Source organism: Callionymus lyra, chromosome 13, assembly GCF_982586985.1.
Source record: "Callionymus lyra chromosome 13, fCalLyr1.hap1.1, whole genome shotgun sequence".
In the NCBI taxonomy this organism is placed as follows: Eukaryota; Metazoa; Chordata; class Actinopteri; order Syngnathiformes; family Callionymidae; genus Callionymus; species Callionymus lyra.
This window is the reverse complement of record NC_141830.1, coordinates 4189565-4210940: the sequence shown is the minus strand read 5'-3', so window position 1 is coordinate 4210940 and position 21376 is coordinate 4189565. Positions and strand designations below refer to the sequence as shown.

Here is a 21376-nt window from a genome sequence, read left to right as displayed (position 1 = left end):
TGACGGCGGGATCAGTAGCTCATACGGTTTTGAGCGCTGCTGTGCCCCCCTCAAGGCCCACGGCTCCAGTGGACTTGGATCCTGGGCCGGCGGGGCCCTAGCGATGCTGCTTCAGGAGCGGCGTCCAGCTGGGGGTACATTTATCCCATCAGGCTTCGCCTTTGGGTTAAACCAATAGCGAAGCCGTTAGAGGGCGGAGCACCAATGACGTAGAACCCCTGAGTTATCTATCATAACCTCAGGTTCTACGAGTTGGTGCGAAGCCCTCTAACCTCGTCGCCCAGTGGCCGCCCTTCTCGCTGAGTTTTCAGTTGGAGGAAGTGCGGCGGGTGCTTCCCGCCTTTATAGGAAGTGGACTGCCCCCTGCTGGGTGGCGAGTTCATTAAGCTTTCTCAGAGACGAGGCGGTGCCTCGGGGTAAACCAATAGCGAAGCCGTTAGAGGGCTTCGCACCAACTCGTAGAATCTGAGGTTATGATAGATAACTCAGGGGTTTTCAAAGGTCATCAGAATACATTGTGTTTTATTTTCGGTTTGTTGAACCATTTGACGAGAGTTCTCGCTCATTGCAAAAATGTGCTGGACATGTACTCTGACCGAGGTCATTCCACCACCTACTGGCGGGACTGCGTCATCACAAGAAATTAAACATTTACAGACAAATCCTGTTACAAACACACGAAGCCACAGAGGTCTTACAGAAGTCGGAGTTTCCAGAAGAGCCGAGCTCTTCTCTGTCTTTTGGTTTGACGGCCCCTCACAACAGTCACATTATCTAACGTGGACCCTGAGGAAATAAACACACCGTGTGAAACACATTGTGACACACCTTAAACACAAAACACACACTAACACACACACTGAACACATAGCAGAGTACCACACTGCCCTCTGCTGACCGTCACCGATCACCTGCAGATTGGAGAAAAAGTGAAATTATTTTCATGAAACTATGAAGAAATGGATTAACTAATCTAGGAACAAAGTAATAATGATGTATTTTATTTTAATGTTAAATGTCCAAAGAAAACATCTCAATCGTGATCACACTTAATTTGCATAAATGTCAAACATGTCAGATGCTTCAGCGGCTCAGAGACTGAGACACGTGTCATCGCTCCTGCATTTCAATGAAAACACTCGCTTGTCACTCCTAGATCTTCACCTGTTCTTTGCTGGTTCCTGACTGTCACCGAAGGAGGACGAGTAAACATCTGTTCCACAACGACTTCCAGGACAAACTTGAGTATTTGAAGATTGATACTCACTCTATTGACTTTCATTTTTTCTGGCCAGCACCACAAATAGACACTATTATTTTTCTTTTGAAGACAATACATTTTCCAGCCAAGGAGGCTATTTTTCTTTTTGTTTGTTTATTGAATATTTTGTTGAAGTATATTCTGTTCATATTTTTGTAATAGTTTAGAATAGGAGACGATAAATATTTATTTTCTGTACTGTGTGTGAGTTGGATGAATGTTCTTCTGTCCATAATTATTTTATTTACTGGACTGATAGTAAACTGCTATCAACCCTAAATTTTCCATATTGGTTACACAAGCATTTTATTAGCGTCATTCAGAGAAACCAGCGCATTGAGAGCTGAGGCTCCGCTCAGCAGGAACATTTTTGGCACTGAAAGATGTTTCTCGGGAACTATTGAATACAAGGCTGGAGGCACAGGAGGAACCAGGAGTTCTTGAAGAACTAAATGCAGATTCTTCAGTGGATTTTTAGTAGGACACAAAAAAAAGTCTCTAAAGGTGAAGCTTTGTTGCAGAGACGTCACTGCAAGGTCTCCTCTTAAGTAAGAAGAGCAAATGAAAGACATTTGTGAAAGAAACTAAACTAAAAGCAACATCAAAAATCATCTGTCATCGTTCCACTCAGTGCAAAAGAAATAAAAAAGGATAATTGGTGAGAAATGTTGAGGAGAAGAAAACACAGGCAGATGATTCTACAGAAAAGAAAAACACATTTGACAAATGAGAAACACAACTAGCCTGAAATGAAGAAACATTAATATCAATGTTGAGATTTGGACACAGAAAAACATCAATGAGTCATTTTAGGGAGAACATTTGGATTTAAGAGATATGTTCATGAGAACTGTTACAATGTGGTCCTGCACTATCTTAGGAGGACTGACTGATTCAAGAGATCATAGAAACTGCTCAATGATCACAACTGTATTTACATATCTACTAGTAAAGTAAAAGTGAAATGACACTCTGTACCAGCAGGTGGTGCTGGTGCATCTTTAACTGCTATAGAAGAAGATTTCAGAAGTACTTTCACTTTCTCTGTCGCTGCAGTGACATCCGTTCGTGTTTTGAGAACAACATTCATCATCCATCTGTTGGTTTCCATCCTTTTGAGTGGCAGTAGAAGTAAGTAGAAGTATTGTGTACTGTATCCAGAGTATGTATCTGATGATATCTTATCTAGTATTATTCTTGATTGAACATATTTCACTTTCACACTTCCTTGCATTAAGTCCTGTTCAATTCAACACTGTTCTGTTCAAAACGAGTCACATGTTGGACGTTGGACAGATATTCGCTCCAGACTAGTCTTTGTCCGAGTCTTTACATCATATGTCGCTGATCATTTATGCGCGGGTTGGTTCGTGACATAGTTTCCGGTTTCAAAGTAAAACCGTTTTATTTTGAAAATGTGTAACCGGAACGGGAGCTGTGTGATGAACACTAACTTGTGTCGCTCACTGCTACGCAGGTCGTAATATGATCGCATCAGATACAAGTTTGAATCTCGGTGTATTTTTAGTGTATTAACAACAAAAACTAACTAATAAAAACACGGAACAACTTCGGTGATCGACGAACTCACAACAAAAGCGACAACACAACAACATTAATCCACAGAAGTGAACATCCTGGTTCTTGGACAAAACGAAAGTCAAAGTAATTGAACTTCATCTAATGTCATGTTCCGAGTGTCATAAATCATGATATTTACGGTGTATTTGTATCTGTTATTATTCTGTTCTCCGTGTTCACGTCACTTTTAACTTGTCTTTATATTTGATGGGATTAAACTAACTTTATCTGTGTTCCATGATTGAACTGAATCAAGTCATGGGTTTGTTTGTTTGTCTCTAATAAGGTTTGAAAAAGAGACAAAGATTATTTTATAAATTGTAAACATTTATTCGCCATCATTACATTCCACTGTGATCTTTTCACTGTCAGTAGCTTTCTGCCGAGTTAAAAAGGAGGAAGTGCGGTGGGGATTCCACAACTCTATAGGAAGTGGACTACACCCATCTGGTCAGAGAGTTCATAAGCGTTCTCAGAGACGAGGCGGTGCATAGAGGATAAACCAATAGAAAAGCAGTTAGAGGGCGGAGCACCAAATGACGTAGAACCTGTAAACTTTTTATTATTTATATTATTGAGCCTTCATGTAGTTTATTTGTCTTGTATCATCAACGTCAAGTTCTCCTGTACATGATGTTTTAAGATTGTAAATATACCAGATGCAAACTTGTCTTCCTCTCTACTGTGGGGAAGTGTATCAACACATTTCTTTGTATTTGTGTCTGATTTTCTCATCTGTGGAGACTTCATCAGCATTGACATGTGATTATCATCGCAAGCAGAAGTGTTGCAGAGTTCTATACAGTGGTAAATACAAGATACTTTCATGCCTTACATTGGTCACATTTGAAAAATATGTATTAATTTGGATACATTTCACTGAGAGTACCATGTATTGAAAATGTAATACTGTGCAGTCTTAAATGTCACCTTCATCAGGAAAAAAGTGTCACCTTTAAAAATGTTTGCCTCAATTAAACCATTTGAAATGAGAATTTCTGTGTAAAGCATGAGCTATTGTACACCTGGATAGTAACATTATATTTGATAGACATGCATACGTTGATTTACGGACTCAATTAATGTGTCTCTGTTACAATGTTTGTTGTCAAAAACTGCACCTACTGCCTCTGAATGACTCGCATGTCAAATGACATACTTTCCATCTTGCAAACCGGGGGAGGAGGAACAACAGAGAATGTTAGGAAAACTACAAGTTAAAGGTTTATCTCAGTTTAAAAGTATTGAAAACACCAAGTATGTCAATTGTGCGTTTTTCCTCCTAAATGAAACAGAGTTATTTTCACCTATGATGGAGGATGAAGAAGAAATGGACATTTGTGATTATAACACTGACATTCCAAAGGAAATGCAGGAAGAAAACTTTTTGTCACAACCACGCTGGGTTTTATTGTTGTTAAATGTATATTCTTCCAGTTAACAATACATGTTCTCTTTCTGTTTTCAGGGTAGAACTGCGTCTGTTTCAGACGTTATTAAAAACCTAACTCTCCAGATTGACTGTAAATATGTCATCAGAACACAAACGAACAAATAAAACATTGAAGAACGAATAAATATATAAAGATGTAGAAACAAAAATAACGGCACATAGTAAACTAAAAGAAACAAAACAATGAACAGCAGATGAACAAATATATATTATAAAGAAATGAAAAAACGGAATCTTTACGCAAACAAACAAACATAAAATAACAGATAAATTAATACATCACATAAAGATAAATACATATACTGTATCTGCACACGTCAAATAAAACAGTGAACAACATATAAAGGAATAAATGTTGTAAAGATAAAGAAAGAAACATAATAAAATTGATGATTGTTATTTAATGAAGTTTTGAACTAAGAAGTACTTTTTTTTAATCGTAGTTAAGAAATGGTATTGAAGTATCAAATAATGTACTTATATTTGTATCCACTACATGACAACATGGTTTCAAACCACAGGGAGAGAAAAATGAAGCAGTTTCTGTGTATTTTGGACAATATTTTTTAATGTTATTCCCTGAAAATCTATATTGTGGTAAATCTAATGGTGATATAAGATCATCTATATCATGATAGAAGATTTCTTTCATATCGCCCATCCCTATTTTTTAGTATGAATGTTCAGATAAACGCCTCTGGTCAGTCCTGCGTGTATTATTGACAGCAAGTCTAAACAACTGGCTCCTAAGATGGCCGTGCTACATGGTCGTTGTGGAAAGTTTCAACAGACTCCGTGGAACTCGGCTTTTCTCGTGACTTTGTCGCAGATCTCGTCTTTGAATCGAGACTTGCTGGCATCATGTGAGGATTTGTTTTGTTTTCCTCAGTGTGTAGGAACGATCTGACTTGAAGTACAGCTGAGAACTTCTAATCCAAAGTAACATGAATTTAACTTTAATATAAAACCGGCCCCAGCATGGGTGTTTGCTGATCCACAATTCCAATGACTAGTGAGTCCAAGACCTTATCGCAGAAAACATACACCAGGAAATATTGGAAACATATTACTAATATTAATGAATACAAGTTATTAATCTTGCTGTAATATAAGTCAGTCATCTTTATGTATCATGTGTCCACCTAAGTTTTAATTTCCAGGAAGCTATTGAAAAATGATATTACAAAAATGACATTGAATTTGTTGACGGTCTCTAACTGACACGTACTGAAGTAGAAGTGCTTCAAGTGAGAGACTCCGATCTGGTGCATTGAATATATGTCCAATATCCACCATTTGACTAACTTTACTCTGGTGCCTGTTCTTGAAGGATGTGGTGCAGAGGAGAGTTTAGTTTGCTGTGAACCTCCATATAAGGGTCACATTGAGTGTAACAGCACAAGTGTGTTTTATCTATTTTATTGACGTCGACTATTTTGCTTTGTTTTGTACTTGAAATGATTATCCTGGGTTTATATAAATGTCTGCTATGGTATTTTGTTATAATTCAAGGTCAATAAAGTACATTTATTTTACAAAGACAGTGATACGGTTAAATTAAAAATACATTTATATCAGGGTGGATTAAATTATTAATCTCCCTCATGTTGAAGCTCTCGTGACCACTCCTGGATTCTTTCCTCTACTTGAACATTTTCACTTTGTCTTGACCCTCGTGGTCAACATTTTGTTTGCATATTGTAACCATGTGAATCAACAACAACAAACAATGTTGCACTGTTGGTCTTTGACAGGACACACCCCCTCACTCACGGGCGTTTTCATCGATCAGTGTTTCCCTGAGTCTGGATCAGAAGGAGCTGAGCTCACCTGGAAGTTTCACCTACAAACATGGACACAAGTCTTCAGAGCAGAGAGCTGCTCACAGGTCAGTGGCTTTCTCACCGTCTACCATCTATCATGTCTGCCTAGAAAGAGTGAATGGATGAATCAAGAGCGTGGTCGTAAGTGAATAAATGAATCAAGAGTATGGTCGTGAGGTGAATAAATGAATCAAGAGTGTGGTTGTGAGGTGAATAAATGAATCAAGAGTGAAGTTGTGAGGTGAATAAATGAATCAAGAGTGTGGTTGTGAGATGAATAAATGAATCAAGAGTGTGGTTGTGAGATGAATAAATGAATCAAGATTGTGGTCGTGAGGTGAATGAATGAATCAAGAGTGTGGTCGTGAGGTGAATGAATGAATTAAGAGTGTGGTCGTGAGGTGAATAAATTAATCAAGATTGTGGTCATGAGGTGAATAAATGAATCAAGAGTGTGGTCGTGAGGTGAGTAAATGAATCAAGGGCATGGTCGTGATGTGAATAAATGAATCGAGAGCGTGGTCGTGAGGTGAATAAATGAATCAAGAGTGTGGTCGTGAGGTGAATGAATGAATCAAGAGTGTGGTCGTGAGGTGAATAAATGTATTCAAAGGCGTGGTCGTGAGGTGAATGAATGAATCAAGAGTGTGGTCGTGAGGTGAATGAATGAATCAAGAGTGTGGTCGTGAGGTGAATGAATGAATCAAGAGTGTGGTCGTGAGGTGAATGAATGAATCAAGAGTGTGGTCGTGAGGTGAATAAATGAATCAAGAGTGTGGTCGTGAGGTGAATAAATTAATCAATAGTGTGGGGAATGAATGAATCATGAGCGTGGTCGTGAGGTGAATGAATGAATCTTCATCGTGATAATTTGTTGATTGAATAAATGAAAACATGCAAAAAAGAGATGAAACAAATTGAAGTGGAACAAAGTCAAAGAGATGTTGTGTTTAAACAAGTGACACAAACATTCAGATCCATGATGCCATTGTGTTTGTGTGCAGGTGTGGACACAGAGGAGGAAGATCCTCCCTCTAAAGAACTTCTGGGTGAAGACAATGACAGTCAGACCAGAGCTCAGAGGTGAGAAGATCACTTCTCCTGTCAGACCTTCAAATACTGGAATCATTTTCTCAATGAAACGTGTGTGTGTTCAGATCAAAGCTTTGTACCTCTGCTGGACCTGGACCTGGACCTGGAACTGGACCTGGACCTGGACCTGCTCCAAGCTGTGTGTCTCTGAAGAGTGACGCGTCTATGGGAAGAACAATTGACTTCAAAGGTGAACAGAAGCATCAGAGGTGAGAGACAACAGGAACAACATGAGAACATCTAGTAGTTATTTAAATATGCAGAGAAAACTATACAGTATATCTATACACATGAGAGGAAGAAGAAAAGAGACAGAGAGGGAGAGAATTAAAGCAGTGTTTTCATTATTGCACTTAAATCTATATTTTACATTCACCACAGAACATTGCATGTGATTAAGGTGAGGTAGTGTCTCGTTCTTTTTTGCAGTGTTCAGTGTTTTTTTTTTTGCAGTCAGTCTGGCTGTTCTCGGGAGAAAACTGTTAAAGAAGTTTTTCACACCTGTATTTGGGGATCCTCTGCCATTCTTCCTTGCAGAACCTTTCCAGTTCTCTTAGGTTGTATGGTGAACGTTGATGGACGGACATTTCCAGGTCTCTCCAGAGATGCTCAATTGGGTTTAGGTCAGGGCTCTGTCTCATTCAAGAATGGTCACAGAGTTGTTCCGAAGCCACTCCTTTGTTATTTAGTTGTGCTCGGGGTCATTGTCTTGTTGGAAGGGGAACCTTCGGCCCAGTCTGAGGTCCTGAGCACTCAAGGTTTTCTTCCAGGATATCTCTGTACTTGCATTCATCTTTCCTTCAATTGCAACCAGTCGTCCCTGCAGCTGAAAAACACCCTCATAGCATGAAGCTGCGTCCACTGTGCTTCACTGTTGGATAGTACTGGACACTTGATGAGCAGTGCCTGGTTTTCTCCACACATTCCTCTTAGAATTGAGGCCAAAGGGTTCCATCTTGATCTCCTCAGACCAGAGAATCTTATTTCTCATAGTCTGGGAGTCCTTCACGTGTTTTTTTGACAAACTCTTTGCAGGCTTTCATACGTCCTACACTGAGGAGAGGCTTCCGTGGGGCCACTCTGCCATGAAGCCCTGACTGGTGGAGAACTGCAGTGACTTTCGGGAACTTTCTCATGTCTTCACTGCATCTCTGGAGCCACAGTGATCTTTGGGTTCTTCTTCACCTCTTTCACCAAGGCTCTTCTCCCAAAAACTGCTCAGTTTGGCTGGACGGCCAGGTCTAGGAAGAGTTCTGCTCGTCCCAAACTTTTCCAAACCATTTAAGGATTATGGAGGCCACTGTGCTCTGAGGAACCTTGAGTGCTGCAGAAATTCTTCTGTAACCTTGGCCTGATCTGTGCCACAATTCTGTCTCTGAGCTCTTCAGGCAGTTCCTTCGACGTCATGATTCTTATTTGCTCCGACATGCATTGTGAGCTGTGAGGTCTTATATAGACAGGAGTGTGTTTCCTAATCCAGTGCAGTCAGTTTAATGAAACACAGCTGGACTCAATGAAGGTGTAGAACAGGGGTGTCGAACTGGTTTTCACCAGGGGCCACATCATCATAATGGCTGCCCTCAAAGGGCCAGATGTAACTTATAAATGTAACTAAATGTAAGCTAATGTAAAATAAATGTAACTACTCCTTAATGTTAAATGACTTTGAATGTATTACTTGAGAGGGGGCATAACTACTGTAAAACCAACAATTGTGAGCTGCTAACAACACGTGTGATGTAGCATTTTACAATAAAATAAAAATGGCTGCACGCCTTGCATGTGGTACTAAATACATTGCTACATATAAAAATAAGTCAAAACTTACAGCTCAAGACTAAAAAGTTGCAACTGAAATAAGTCTGACAAGCAACTTTTCCACCAATCAGATTGGTGAGTCTTTATATGTCCCAACAAGAAAGAAAGTCTCAGTTCACAACCAGTTATTGGTCACGTTTTTAGGTTCCCCAGCTTATATATTGGCTGTCAATTCTTATGGATGAGTAGATGCCTGAACACACCAAGTGGATCCCCTCTCCACCATCCATTGGTCATGTTATGAAAATAAGTAACTGTGACATACTTAGCTCCGTGTTTGGTGTCAAAATGCCGGCCTAGATTGTACTCTTTGACAACCGACACTGCCTCATAACACAAAAGACATACAGGTCTTTCTCCTTGAAGCACAAACATGTATTCACCTTCATACCTTTCTTGAAATATCCTTCCCTCCGCATCAACTTTTCTCTTCTTGGACATTTTGCGAGGATGTATTTGTATTTCTAATTTCCACCTGTTCGCATTGATTTGGAGACGCTGCAGCCTAGTGGCAGATGAGTCAATCGTGGGAAACATAATACAGGTATATAATACCGACAGACAGACAGACAGACAGACTGTATGGCCCATCGCCCCCCGCTTTCATTACAACAGGCTGGGCAATGAGAACCCGACCCTGCAGTGCACCGCCACAGTGCTGCTGCGCCATGGATTGCGTGCATGCGCTTGTGAAAACCTGACCGAGGCAGAGTCAGAGAAGGGAACGCAAGCAGCGCGAATAAAAGAAGGAAAACCATTTTGTCTGTTGTGGGATTGGTTTGTCGGACAATTTTTTTTTTTTTTTTTTTTTTGCTCATTGGTCAAGGTAAGGCAGGCGGGCCATTTAAAATCACATGGCAGGCCACATTTGGCCCGCGGGCCTTGAGTTTGACACCATCTCAAGGAGGATCAGAAGAAATGGACGACACGTCAGTTAAATATGAGTCACAGCAAAGGGTCTGAATACTTATGACCATGTGATGTTTCAGTTTTCATTATTTAATACATTTTTAAAAACTTCTACATTTCAGTTTCTTTCTGTCTAGGTGGGGAACTAAGTGAACATTAATGAGGAAGAAAAATGAACTTAAATGATTTTAGCGAATGGCTGCAATGAAACAAAGAGTGAAAAATCAAAAGGGGCCTGATTACTTTCTGTACCCACCGTATGTAGTTACATGTATGTGCATTTGAAGTACAGGTACAGATCTCATGCTACGAGTGTCTAAATGAAAAACATCTGTAACTCACACCTGCAGATTCAAGAGGTTGTGTTTAGTAACTTGTACTCGTCAACGTAGAAAATATAGTCAAGGTTTCTTTTTCGTCTTTTACGACTACAAGTCTTCAATCACTCATGTGTACCTTCTTGATTACGAGTATGAATATGTAGTTACGTCAATGCAACTTAATATTACGAGTACACAAGTCATTTAACGGGTACGATGGACTAAAGCACACGTTCATGACTTCACACATATTTGACTTGACTTACGGACATATTTAGTAGAAGATCTACGAACTTCTTAGTACATGAGGCGCCAGGTTCTTTAGGAAAACAACGATCTCACCACACCTGTCGGAATCCCCTCCCATCGGCACATTTATAAACTTGCCAATTTTCCCGCCTTTCGTAACAAACGTGCACAAACAGAATATACGCAGACATCATGTTAAGAGCATCAGAAATGCTCATTGTTGCCATTGATATGTATATTACTGTGACATCCCAAAGAACCAAAGTTACAGTGCATGGAGCTCACCCTCCCTGTTGGAAGCTAAATCTGATCAGTGGAGGTCGTAACACTATCAAGTACTGGAATCATTTTCTCTGCAACTTGTGTGTGTTCAGATCAAAGCTACGTACATCTGCTGGACCTGGACCTGGACCTGCTCCCAGCTATGTGTCTCTGAAGAGTGACGCGTCTATGGATTTTAGGATTGACTTCAAAGGTGAACAGAAGCATCAGAGGTGAGAGACAACAGGAACAACATGAGAACATCTAGTGGTTATTTAAATATGCAGAGAAAACTATACAGTATATCTATACACATGAGAGGAAGAAGAAAATAATAATAATAATAATAATAATAAATCTTATTTAAAACCACCTCTGAGGAGACTCAAGGTCACTGCACAATAAAATACAAATACAATAAAATCACAAATACAGGTGGTTTTGAGCTGAGCTGTAAAGAGGGAGAGAGAGTTCCAGTGTGGGGGTGGAAGTGACGAGTTGGGTTTGCATGAAAGGTAGAGCTGGGTGTCATCATCGAAGCAGTGGAAACTGCTGGTGAAAGAGAGACAAAGAGGGAGAGAATTAATGGCAGTGTTTGCAGTATTTAAATTGAATGTATATTTTACATTCACCACAGAATAGTGCATGTGCAGCTGCTGTGGGACAAACAGGTGCTGTTGGACTCATGAAGAAATCTACAACTTGATGTCAAGATCATTCCATCTGTTGTTGAAGAAGTTTGCATCATGTGACGACCAACAGTCTCTTCAGTTGTTGAGTCAAGAAGAAGAATTCTAAATAGTGCAACTACTTTTCTTCTCCTCCACCTGAAGTCTTGTGAAACTTGACACACAACAAACGTGAGGAAATATTCATCAACAGTCAAGTTTGATTTGAGTGTTTTTCTTGTGATGCAACCTTCACGTGGATCATATGAGCGCCTCAGATGAAGGTCACTGATGTGTGAGAGAAAATACTTTGATTTAAGAGTCACTGATTCAATGATTGAGGGAATGTTTGAGTCGTCAAAGACTGTTAGTTGATCCTCAACAATCATTCTTTCACTCACAGCTTTGTGTGATTCTATCAGCAGTTAGTGACTCTTGGTGACTTCAACTGAACTCATGAATCAATGCAGCTCAAAACTTCTCTTTTATTGAGCTTCATGAACTGCTCGTCAAAAGTGCTGCAGACAGTCGTGGAGGAAAGTCGACTCACAAGAGAAGAAGCAACAAACTGCAGCCATGAGAATGAAATCACGACTGAAGTGTGAGACAAACTTGTGTTTCACCTGGTTTTCCATGCATGTGGAAGATTCTATCTTAGGTGGTCTGCACATGGAAGAGTCAGAGTCTTGCTCAGATCATTGGTGTCCTTGTAGAAGTAGACAGAACTAATGGACGGCCTGATGTTTTTCACAGAGAGGATCAGCAGGTCTCAGATGTTCTCCAGTGTGTCCAGCAGCAGACAGATGTGGACTCCACACTTCAGGTACGTTCAAGTCTACAGCCTCACCTGCTGACTACAACAGCTGCTAACTCACCAGTCAGCTGCTTCTGCTGCTTCATGAAGCTCTGATCCTGGACAACTCCACCTGTCAGCTTCATACTTGAAGTAGAAGGTCTGGTGTGGCTGAGACTCTTGTTTAGTTTTAGAGAGGAGATGAGATTTGAATGTGACTCAGACTCTCTGGTCCTACTCTTGAAGAAAGTATTGCTCAACAGGTCCTGGTTAGACTCGGACTGGGACATACTTCTGGTGACCTCTGTAGGTCACATGATCAAGTCACATGTTTGTGTTTCAGCTGCTGGAGGACAAGGTCATGACCCTGGTCAAGGAGGAACTGGAGAGAGTGAAGACGTTTCTCAGACCAGGTGAGCAGAAACACCTGGATGATGAGGAAGAGGAGGAGGTGAAGTGTGAAGAGGAGCAGATGAGGAGCAGCAGAGAAGCTTTCTTGATGTTCATCTTGAACCTCCTGAGGAGCATGAAGCAGGAGGAGCTTGCTGGTCGTCTGTGGGGAAGTAAGAGGATTTGAACCTTCAACCTGTTAAAATTGAAGTCTTGAATCTATTAGAACAGTTGAGATTGAAATTCCTGCAGCTGATGAGAAGATTGATCTTCTAGAATCTTGAGCTTCATGTGACTTCTCTTCTTCAGGAAGTCGTGCTGGAAAGCGTCAAAGACGACTGAAGAGGAGCCTGAAGAAGAAGTTCCACAGTGTGTCTGAGGGGGTCGCTAAAGCAGGAAACTCTGCTCCTCTGAATCAGATCTACACGGAGCTCTACATCACTGAGGGGGGCACAGACCAGGTCAACCTGGAGCATGAGGTCCGACAGATCGAAGCAGCCACCAGGAACCAGACCAGACCAGAAACCACCATCAGATCAGAAGACCTCTTTAAAGCCTCACCTGACCGACCAATCAGGAGCCTGCTGACGAAGGGCGTGGCTGGCATTGGGAAGACCCTCCTGACACAGAAGGTCACTCTGGACTGGGCTGAAGACAAAGCTCACCAGAACTTCCACTTCATATTTCCTTTCACCTTCAGAGAGCTGAACCTGCTGAAAGAGAAGAAGTTGAGTTTGATGGAACTTGTTCATCGTTTCTTTCCTGAAACCAAAGATCTCAGCAGCTTTGAAGAAGTCCAGGTTCTGTTCATCTTTGATGGTCTGGATGAGTGTCGACTCCCTCTGGACTTTCTCAACAGTCGGGTCTTGATAGAAGCTACTGAGTCCACCTCAGTAGACGTCCTGCTGACAAACCTCATCAGAGGGAATCTTCTTCCCTCAGCTCGTCTCTGGATCACCACACGACCTGCAGCAGCCAATCAGATCCCTCCTGAGTGTGTGGACATGGTAACAGAGGTCAGAGGGTTCAATGACCTCCAGAAGGAGGAGTACTTCAGGAAGAGGTCCAGTGATGAGGAGCAGACCAGCACCATCATCTCTCACATCAAGACCTCACGAAGCCTCCACATCATGTGTCACATCCCGATCTTCTGCTGGATCACTGCCACAGTTCTGGAGGACATGTTGAAGACTGGAGACACAGGACAGCTGCCCAACACCCTGACTGAGATGTACATCTACTTCCTGGTGGTTCTGTCCAAAGTCAAGAAGATGAAGTACCATGGAGCAACTTGGACGGTCACAGTTTGGGATCCTGAGAGCAGGAAGATGATGGAGTCTCTGGGAAAACTGGCTTTTGAGCACCTGAAGAAAGGAAACTTGGTCTTCTATGAATCAGACCTGACAGAGTGTGACATCGACATCACAGCTGCTTCACTTCACTCAGGAGTGTTCACTCAGATCTTCAGAGAGGAGAGAGGACTGTACCAGGACCAGATGTTCTGCTTCATCCACCTGAGCCTTCAGGAGTTTCTGGCTGCTCTTCATGTTCACCAGATGTTCTTCAACTCCAAAGTCAACCTGCAGTCAACAATCGTTGCCATAGAAAAGTTCTACAAGAAAGAAATCAATGAAGCTGTAGAAAGTCCAAATGGACATCTGGACTTGTTCCTGCGCTTCCTTCTGGGTCTTTCTCTGCAGACCAGCCAGAGTCTCCTGACAGGTTTGTTGACACAGACAGGAAGTAGCTCCTGGACCAATCACAACACAGCAGAGCTCATCAAGAAGAAGATCAGTGAGAATGTGTCTCCAGAGAGAATCATCAACCTGTTCCACTGTCTGAATGAAGTGAAGGACACTTCTCTGGTGGAGGAGGTCCAACAGCAGATGAGATCAGGACGTCTCTTCACAGATCAACTGTCTCCTGCTCAATGGTCCAGCCTGGCCTTCATCTTACTGTCCTCAGAGGAACATCTGAAAGTGTTTGACCTGAAGAAATACTCTACCTCAGAGGAGGTTCTTGAGAGGCTTCTGCCGGTGGTTCAAGCTTCAAATGAAGTTCTGTAAGTGGATCATTGAAGCATCTCTGATATGAACCATGAATGTTTGAGTTCCTTCTTCATTCAGGCTGAGAAACTCCAACTTCCTTTCTCTCTTCATGGTTTTTCTTTCACGTTGTTTTGTAAATCCATCATTTTCTAAAGTCACTTTTTGAAACAACATCAACTTTTCATTTGAATTTCATGAGCAAACACTTGAACATGTGACGTGGACACAAACACACAAACAGTGAATGAACAACTGTATGTTTCTCCCTCAGGCACAGACAGGGTTTATTTTAGGCTTGACCCCAAAATCCAGAGTGAAAACTGAACAAAAATGATGAAGAAAATGAAAAGTTAACACAGTGTTAATAGAACAGAAACTAACATTCAAACAAAACAACACCTCATTGGCTTCAAACAGAGAAAAGTCTTGTTTAATGTTTCTTCAAGTCCTTGAGTTTATGCAAATGAATGTCTCTTGAGCTTCTTCTTAGACTTTTGAACTCTTGTGAGAGAAACAGAGAGGAAGTGGACTTTCAAAATAAAACTAAAAACGTTTTACAAGAGCATAAATAACATGAACACAACTTAAATCCACTGCAAACTTCACAATAATGCAAACAATATTCAAAATAGAAACAAGTTTCGACATCAGTTAGTCTGTAGCTAAAATGAAAAACACCAGATGATTCAATGAACTCATGACTTGTATGAAACCATTAGATTTTCACTGATTATTATAAAACATTGAACCATCAACATAGTCCTGTCAATCAAGTCTGAAGCCATGTTCAAGTCACTAGATGAACCATCTATAGGAGATTCACTCAATAAAAACTCACAGCATGGATCAGTGAACAGAAGATGATTTGACTTTAGACTCACTAAAATAACTGAGTCGACGCTCGAGTCACAAATGACTCGTCTGGGTCGACTCTTGAGTCACGAATCACTTAACCAGGTGGAGTAGTGAGTCATTATTCACAAGTCCCAGTGTACTGGAGTCACAAATCACGAGTCACGAGTCTGATAGGTGCGACCAGAGTTGGACTCGAGTCCAAGTCGTTGACTCGAGTCTCCATCTCTGCCAAAAGTATTGTCTTCAAACATGGAAGATTGTTTCAAATATCAATGAAAGCTGACAGAAAATCCTGGTTTGACCCTCCTAGGCCTCCATAGTCAAACCTGGAACTACAGAGAAGACATTTGAAACCTGGAGATTGAAAGGAACGACACATGTTTGAACAATGTTTGAGGAAAACTTTGAAGACTTTGATAAATGGGAAAAAATATCATTAAAAAATATGAAAATGTCCAAACATCTTCAATTGAAACATGTTTATGAATCATGAATAAAAAGTGTCACCAGATGGAAACAAACTGATCCATATATTGATTGATGTCCAGAAACAACTTCAAAAATAGTCTCCAAACTTGACAAATGTTTCAAAAGTTGAATCTAATTCAGTGCATGTGAAGCAAACATAGGAGAAGAAATTAAGGTGAATGTGACGGAGGATGATTGACACTCCATCTGTGTCACAACATAGATCCACTTGATCCAAAGATGGAGAGAATTCACCTTGAATTTTCTGTAAACATTCAAATGAAGACAACAGTGTTGAGAGAGTGCAGGAGTGTGAGTGACAAACACACACACATTGTTTGAGCTTGTATTACCTGCAACACCTTCACACTCACACCTGACACTGTTATGAATAATAACTTTGTAAACCTGTCTTATTGAATTTAATGTTAAAAAAACAAATTCAAGAAATTGACTGAAGTGAATCTTCACGATTGAATCAGTGTCTTGATTAAATTGAAGATATTTTTAATCTGGAAAAGAATTAGACACAACAATTGAGAGAAAACACACAAAAACACTGAGATAAGTAAGTGAATAGAAAAAGAATCAATGATGTGTTATTATGATCAAAATACATGTAACAACCTTTTATTTTCATTTGTCATTGTTGTTTGTTTTGTCTTATTTTTCCTTATGTTATCTTGTGTTTGTTTCTCATATAAACACAAATCAATCCTCTTGTTGACGACACTCGTCTCTTTCACAGGCTGATCAACTGTCGACTGACAGAGAGAAGTTGTTCACTTCTGTCCTCAGTCCTCAGCTCTCCGTCCTCTAGTCTGACTCAACTGGACCTGAGTCTCAACATCGACCTGAAGGATCCAGGAGTGGAGCTGCTGTCTGCTGGACTGAAGAGTCCACACTGTCACCTGGAGACTCTCAGGTCAGAACATCATTTCTTCAGCTGTCAGAGGTGAGACTCCAGAGAGTCAAAGTTGAGTCTTCAGTGAGTTCTTCAATGAAGCTGCTGATTCTAAGTGACCTCAGGACGGCGACTTTAACAGCAGCTCCGAGTGTTTTTTGGGTTTATTACTTTTTTCCGAGGTTTGCCTCCGTCTTTTCAAACTTTTCTTTTCATCATACTGTCTCTTTAAGACTCGCGGACAGTTTTCTATAAAAATTGGAAACTTTCAGTGAAAAAGGAAAGTTTTTCATCGCCTTTTCTGGTGCGCAACGGGCGTCCTGCGCGCGTAATGGCCATTGTCTACAGTCGGGATCAACTGCTGGCGCTGCGTTTCTCTGCGGTGCGGCCGGAGGAGCGACCCATCATCCCCCGGGATATTATGAAGAGGAGACGGGGATTCCGCGCCGGAGTTAAACGCCGGGAGCTGAGGAGAGCTTATCGACCGGCGCTGCCGTCCGTCGTCATGGGCAACGTGAGATCTCTGCCAAACAAGATGGACGAACTCGCGGCGGCGACCAGGTTCGACCCGCAATATCGACGGTGCAGCATGTTGATGCTCACGGAGACGTGGCTGAACCAGAACCACACGGACGCGATTGCTGCGCTGGATGGATTCTGCTTATTACGCGCGGACCGGCAGAGATGAGCGGGAAGAGAAAGGGCGGAGGACTGGCGGTGTTCGTTAATGAGAAGTGGTGCCTTCCCAGGCACGTCACTTTAAAGGATCAACACTGCTGTCCTGACATTGAACTTTTGGCGCTGAGTCTGAGACCCTTCTACTTGCCACGGGAGTTTTCACATGTTGTCGCGGTGCTTGTGTACATTCCACCGTCGGCGAGCGCGGAGGCAGCATGTGACGTTATCACTGGAGTAGTGAACGGGTTACAGACTCAGAGCCCTCAAGCCCTCTTTATCATCTCCGGTGATTTTAATCACACATCTCTCTCTTCCTGTCTGCCCAAATTCACGCAGTACGTCACTTGTGCCACCAGAGACAATAACACACTAGACCTTTTTATGCGAACACTAAAGACGCTTATTTATCATCCCCCCTTCCTCCTTTGGGACGAGCTGACCACTGTCTGGTCCATCTCCTACCTGTTTACAAGCCACTTGTGAGCAGGCAACCAGCAGTGACTCGCTCAGTCAAGAAGTGGTCTGAAGAAGCTGAGGAAGCTCTGAAGGTCTGCTTTGAGACCACGGACTGGAGCATCTTCAGTGAGTCCCACAAGGAGGATATTGACGGACTAACTTCATGTGTCACGGACTACATAAACTTCTGTGTGGAGAGCATTGTACCAACCAGAACTGTACGATGCTTCTCCAACAACAAACCCTGGATTAATCCTGATATAAAGGCTCTCTTAAAGGAGAAGAAGAGAGTCTTTAGGTCAGGAAACAAAGAGGATCTGATGGCAGTCCAGAAGGAGCTGAGAAGAAAGATCAGGGAGGGAAAGGGGAGGTACAGGAGGAGGATGGAAGAGAGTCTGGCCAATAACAACACCAGAGATGTCTGGAGAGGTTTGAAATCCATATCAGGACATCAGACCAGGCTCTCTGTAGCAGCGGGGGATAAAAATTGGGCCGACAACTTAAACAGTTATTTTTCAAGGTTTGAGGTGTCGGCTTCCCCCCCTGCTCTTCCACCATTCTCACCTCTACACTTACCTTCTCCTCTCCCCCGAGCTTGTATTGTCTCAGCCCCCCCGCTGACTCCGCAGGGGACAATGCCCCCCCACCCCAGCCTGTCCCTCACACCTCTCCAGGTGAGAAATCAGCTTAGGAGAACCAAGACAACAAAGGCCCCTGGACCAGACGGCATCGGTGGAAAAGTACTCAGGACATGCTCTGACCAGTTAAGTGAAATTGTTGGACTTCTGTTCAACATGATCTTGACCCTGGGAAGAGTTCCACTACTGTGGAAGACGTCCTGTGTGGTACCGGTGCCGAAGACTCAGCACCCTAAGGATCCCAGCTGCCACAGACCTGTGGCCTTGACATCCCACCTTATGAAGGCTCTGGAGCGGCTGGTCCTTAGTTACCTGAGTCCTCTGGTGCGCTCCTCCATGGATCCGTTGCAGTTTGCCTACCAACCTGACATCGGCGTGGAGGACGCCATCATCTTCCTTCTCCACCGAGCACTTTCTCACCTGGAGTCGCCTGGAAGCACTGTGAGGATCCTTTTCCTGGATCTAAGCAGTGCTTTCAATACCATCAGGTCAAACATCCTGAGGGACAAGCTGGAGCTGTCTGGAGCGGACACTCACCTCACGGACTGGATTGTGGACTACCTCACCAACCGTCCACAGTTCGTGAGGACCCGGGATGGTGTTTCGAGGACTGTACTGTGCAGTGTAGGGGTCCCCCAGGGAACAGTGTTAGCACCGTTCCTCTTTTCACTGTACACTGCAGACTTCCAACACCTGTCTCCCACCAGTCACCTGCAGAAGTTCTCGGACGACTCCGCCATCGTCGGCCTCATTAGGGACGGGGATGACGGGCCGTACCGGGGACTTGTCCAGGACTTTGTTGACTGGTGCCTGGAAAACCACCTTCAGATCAACTCCAGCAAAACTAAGGAGTTGATTGTGGATTTCCGGCGGTGTCCCTCCATCTCCCCCTCACCACTGAACATCCAGGGACAGGACATTGAGATTGTCACGACTTACAAGTTCCTGGGTGTTCACCTCAACAACCGCCTGGACTGGGTGGATAACACTGCTGCTCTTTATAAAAAAGGGCGGAGTAGAATCTACCTGCTCCGGAGGTTGAGGTCGTTTGGTGTCCGGGGGCCACTCCTGAAGTCATTCTATGACTCAGTAGTGGCCTCTGCCATCTTCAACGGTGTGGTCTGCTGGGGGAGCAGCATGACAGCAAAGGATAGGGCTAAACTGGACAGCCTTATTAACAAGGCCGGTTACGTCCTAGGGCGCCCCCTGGATCCTGTGGAGGAAGTGACTGGAGGGAGGATGCGGAGCAAGCTGGGCTCCATGAGGAGGAACTTGACTCACCCTCCATCCCCGGTGTGTGAGTAAGTAAGTAAGTAAGTAAGTAATATTTATTTATATAGCGCTTTTCGAGACCAGGGTCACAAAGCGCTTTAACAATCAAAACAATACTCAAAACAGTACATACTTCAAAGATCAAGACAACACCGAGAACAACACAGGAGTTCGAGAAATTCAAGGAAAAGCCTGAACAAATAGAAACGTCTTAAGATGTTTCTTAAAGGAGTCAGTAGACTCCATCAAGCGCAAAGAGAGAGGAAGATTGTTCCAAAGCTTAGGAGCAACAGCCTGAAAAGATTTCTCTCCTCTGGTCCTGAGCCGAGTGCGTGGAACCATAAGTAGATTCTGATCCACAGACCTCAGAGACCGAGCTGGGGTGTAAGGCTGGATCAGATCAGTGATGTAAGGAGGAGCCTGACCATGAATAGCTCTGAAAGTAAGAACCAGAATTTTAAAGTTGATCCTGAAAGAAACTGGAAGCCAGTGAAGAGTTTTAAGGATCGGAGAAATGTGAGTTCTCCTACTTGAGCGGGTCAGAATTCTGGCTGCAGAGTTCTGAATCAACTGCAGACGAGACAGATCCTTCTTGTTAAGACATGAAAACAAACTGTTACAATAGTCCAGACGAGAAGAAACAAACGCATGGATTACAAGCTCCAGATCATGTTGTGACAACATTTTCCTAAGTTTAGAGATTTTTCTCAGTTGAAGGAAACAGTTTCTGGTCAGTTTTCTGCAGTGTTGAACAAGAGACATGTCTTTATCAAATACAACACCCAGGTTTCTCAGGCACAGTTTGACAGACTGACCTAAGTCACCCAAGTACTGACTCAACCCTGGAATCTTATCATCAGGAGCAATCACCAGAGTTTCAGTTTTGTCCACATTTAGCTGAAGAGTGTTTTCACTCAGCCATTGTTTGATTTCTAGCAAACAATTGACTAAGCTGTTCAGCCTTTGGGGCTCAGTTGGGTCAAAAGAGCAGTAGAGCTGGATGTCATCAGCAAAAATGTGATAAGAAACATCTGGAAATCTCTGAATGATTTTACCAAGGGGAATCAAGTACAGCAAAAACAATAAAGGACCCAGAACAGAACCTTGAGGGACTCCACACAACAGATCTGCCGATTCAGACCTCATTTGATTTGCAGATACACTAAAACTGCGCCCAGAAAGGTAAGATGAGAACCATTCTAACACAGACCCAGACAGTCCCACTTCATCCCTTAGTCTTCTCAGCAGGATCTGGTGATCAACTGTGTCAAAGGCTGACGACAGATCCAAGAGAACCAGAACAGTGAATTTACCAGAGTCAGCCGACATCATGATGTCACTGGACACTTTCAATAAAGCTGTCTCCGTAGAGTGATGTTTACGGAAGCCAGACTGAAACTTCTCATGGATGTCGCTCTGATCCAGGAACAAAGACAGCT

The 21376-nt window shown here is 42.6% G+C and overlaps 1 protein-coding gene across 6 annotated transcripts in view; it reads left to right on the top strand.

Moving 5' to 3' along the window:
* The first annotated feature begins 2351 nt into the window (after window positions 1-2351).
* The window catches only part of LOC148067004 (NACHT, LRR and PYD domains-containing protein 3-like), a 31709-nt gene continuing 12684 nt past the window's right edge, over window positions 2352-21376 (top strand). For 2 of the 6 annotated variants that reach the window (XM_087805466.1, XM_087805462.1), the window contains exons 1-9: window positions 2742-2926; window positions 6050-6183; window positions 7123-7201; window positions 7276-7419; window positions 10881-11000; window positions 12189-12258; window positions 12572-12791; window positions 12928-14680; window positions 16738-16914. In XM_087805466.1, coding sequence (XP_087661592.1) covers window positions 6147-6183; window positions 7123-7201; window positions 7276-7419; window positions 10881-11000; window positions 12189-12258; window positions 12572-12791; window positions 12928-14680; window positions 16738-16914 — 2600 coding nt within the window. In that variant the 5' untranslated portion in view covers window positions 2742-2926; window positions 6050-6146. Of the gene's footprint in view, window positions 2393-2741; window positions 2927-6049; window positions 6184-7122; window positions 7202-7275; window positions 7420-10880; window positions 11001-12188; window positions 12259-12571; window positions 12792-12927; window positions 14681-16737; window positions 16915-21376 lie in introns of those variants that run through there. The other 4 variants (XM_087805463.1, XM_087805464.1, XM_087805467.1 and 1 more) reach the window with 4 other exon arrangements.